General features: G+C 38.8%; 1 protein-coding gene across 1 annotated transcript; it reads left to right on the top strand.

Annotated features, from left to right (window-relative positions):
- The first annotated feature begins 381 nt into the window (after positions 1-381).
- LOC117618226 (phospholipase A(1) DAD1, chloroplastic-like) lies at positions 382-1,452 on the top strand. The gene has a single exon (XM_034347827.1). The coding sequence runs from the start codon at positions 394-396 to the stop codon at positions 1,450-1,452; it is 1,059 nt and encodes a 352-aa protein (XP_034203718.1). The 5' UTR covers positions 382-393.
- The last annotated feature ends 1,460 nt before the right edge of the window (positions 1,453-2,912 follow it).

Below are 2,912 nucleotides of genomic sequence, written 5' to 3'. Positions count from 1 at the left end.
TCTCTCTGTCCCCGAGTTTGTGAGGCATCTCTGTCCCCGAGTTTGTGAGGCATGCAAGCTAGCTATAAAACCAAACCATGCATCTCTCGGGTCCTGACAAAACTTGCAAAAGAATCAAGCTTGACCAACCTCTATATTTGAGAAGAAAAACCCAAAAATATGAGGGTTGCTTTTGGTTTTAGAGCTGTTGCTAATTCACCCACCTCACCACCTCTTCATTCTCCAAACCTTTCTTTCGCCACCAAAACTGATCGTTCAGAGAAATTTAGGAAAAACTCCAACTTAGCATTCTCTGCTGCCACTTCATCGTCATTAAAGCAACTTGATTCGACATTTATGCAATGCAGTAGCGTGGACACAACCCAGCCGTCACCAAAACTGGGGAAGAGGTGGATGGAATATCAAGGAAGCAATAACTGGGAGTGTTTGCTAGACCCTCTTGATCATACCCTTCGCTCTGAAATCCTTCGCTACGGTCAGTTTGTGGAGGCTGCCTATCGCTCTCTTGACTCTGATCCCATGTCTCCAACCTATGCCACATGTCGTTTTCCAAGAAATTCACTCTTGACCCGATCCGGGTTTGGGCAGACCGGATACCGGGTAACCAAAAATCTACGGGCCACGTGTGGAGTACAAATGCCGCGTTGGATTGGAGGAGTGCCAAGTTGGATGTCTACTCAGTCGAGCTGGATTGGCTACGTGGCAATTTGTCAAGATAAAGAGGAGATAGCAAGATTGGGGCGTCGTGACGTTGTGATTGCTTTCCGGGGCACCATCACGTGCTTGGAATGGGTTGAAAATCTACGAGCCACCTTGACTGAGGTGCCGGATTATGTGGGACCCAAAAGTGGTGGGCCGATGGTAGAAAGAGGCTTTTTAAGCCTTTACACTTCGAGAACTGCCACTTTCTCTAGCCTGCAAGACATGATTAGGAGGGAGATTTCAAAAATCATCGAATTGTACGGTGATGAGCCACTTAGCTTAACTATAACAGGTCATAGCCTTGGAGCAGCACTCGCCATTCTGAGCGCGTATGATATAACCGCCACCTTTGCAAATGCACCAATGGTCACAGTGGTATCGTTCGGTGGGCCCCGTGTGGGAAATAGGAGCTTGAGATGCCAGCTGGACAAAAGTGGAACCCGGATACTCCGAATTGTGAATTCGGACGATCCAATTCCGAAAGTACCTGGCTTTGTTTTTGAAGATGGTGATGATGTGGAAAGCACAAAGAATGTCCACGTGGAAAACTTGCCAAGATGGATTCTTAAGTGTGTGGAAGACCGGCAATGGGTATATGCTGACATGGGACAGGAGCTGAGACTTAGCAGCAAGGAGTCACCCTATCTCAACAAAAGCAACCTCGCCACATGTCATGATCTGAAGACATACCTCCACTTGGTGAACGGCTTTGTTAGTTCCAAGTGTCCTTTTAATGAGATGATGGCATGATGTAATTGCTAAAGTTACCAGGGGCTGTTGAGCAACTTGGTTTTGAATGGTGGACTTGTACACAACGGCACATAACACACATACAATAGAATCACCCTTTAATGAAGTGTGGTGGGGTTGTTCTCATTTTTGTAGGGCACGAGTTTTTAACTTTTATATACAATTTCTGAAGTCTATTATTCTTCTAAGTGCTGCTTGGGAGTACTTATGAAAATTTCAACATCATTATAATAAATACGCTTTTAGTAAAAGTATTTATGAGTATAAATACTTCTTAGATAAATAGTTTCAAATGAGTCCCTAATAAGAGGACTTCCATGTAAATAATCTCAAAGCACAATAATATTTTAATAAGAGGGCCCTAATTCTTTTCCACACAGAAGTGTCTCATTAAGACTTCCATGGTTCACATGTGAAAATGCGAATATTTGTTATATAAATGGTAATGTCATTGATATCTTATCAGTTGAAATAAATTAATAATTACCTTTTGCTAGGCTTGTAGCTTAAGTGATTAAAAATATTTTTTTATGCACCCGAAGTTATAGATTTCTCTTGTAAGAAATTTTAAAAAATTAGTTATTACCCAAAATCTCTTTTACAGTGGCTTTTTTTTTATTTTTTAAATCTTAATCTTTGCCTTTTCGAACTACCCCCTCCCCTCCGAGCTTTTCACACATACTTTAATGCTATATTATGCTGTGTTTTAAAAGGAAATTTTGTATTTGATTAAGCTCATGGCATTCTTGAATGTTACTCTGTTTCTAGTTTGTTGCGGTTATTTTGGCCTTTTGTTTTCTTATTAGGCCTTCTTTAGTTCTTTCTACCATTAGGCTTCTGTGTGTACTTGTTGTAAATACTTGTCTTGATATGTGTTTTAATTTTTAATATTTTTTTATTGGAGCTCTAAGTCCCCCAAAGTTATAAATTCTAGGTCTGCTTAGCAGGGTTTTGAAAAAAGTTACTTATCCTAGTTTTTCTCCCGTCGTATGTACACTCCATATCATGGTGAACAATAATCTCATATAACCTAATGTTAGAGTGTTATATAAGTTGGCAAAACAGTTAGGGAGAAATACTTATAATGCTTTTGGATGAAGAAATTTAAAAGTACAAAGGATTTCATAAATGACGGAAATTAATATTTAAGAATTTGTAAAATTTCTTGTTTGAGTAATGGATTTAAAATACGGAATTTAACCTTTATTTGTAAAGTTATCTTTTTGTTAAACTCAATCTTTCTTGGGATTTTAGAAATGAAGATTTTTAGATAGAATTTAAAGTTGGGATTTATGACCTCCAAATTCCATGTTTTTTTCCCTCTAGGAATTTCTAAATTTCTATGTTTTGTTTATCTAAACATGGGAATTGGTTCATGTCAATTTAGAGATTCTGACTTTCGTCAAAATCTCAAATTTATTTCCCTCATCCAAACACGGGCTTACGGTGTATATCAATAG

This window comes from Prunus dulcis, chromosome 2 (assembly GCF_902201215.1).
Source record: "Prunus dulcis chromosome 2, ALMONDv2, whole genome shotgun sequence".
Lineage (NCBI taxonomy): Eukaryota > Viridiplantae > Streptophyta > Magnoliopsida > Rosales > Rosaceae > Prunus > Prunus dulcis.
This window is presented reverse-complemented; position numbering and strand designations above follow the sequence as displayed.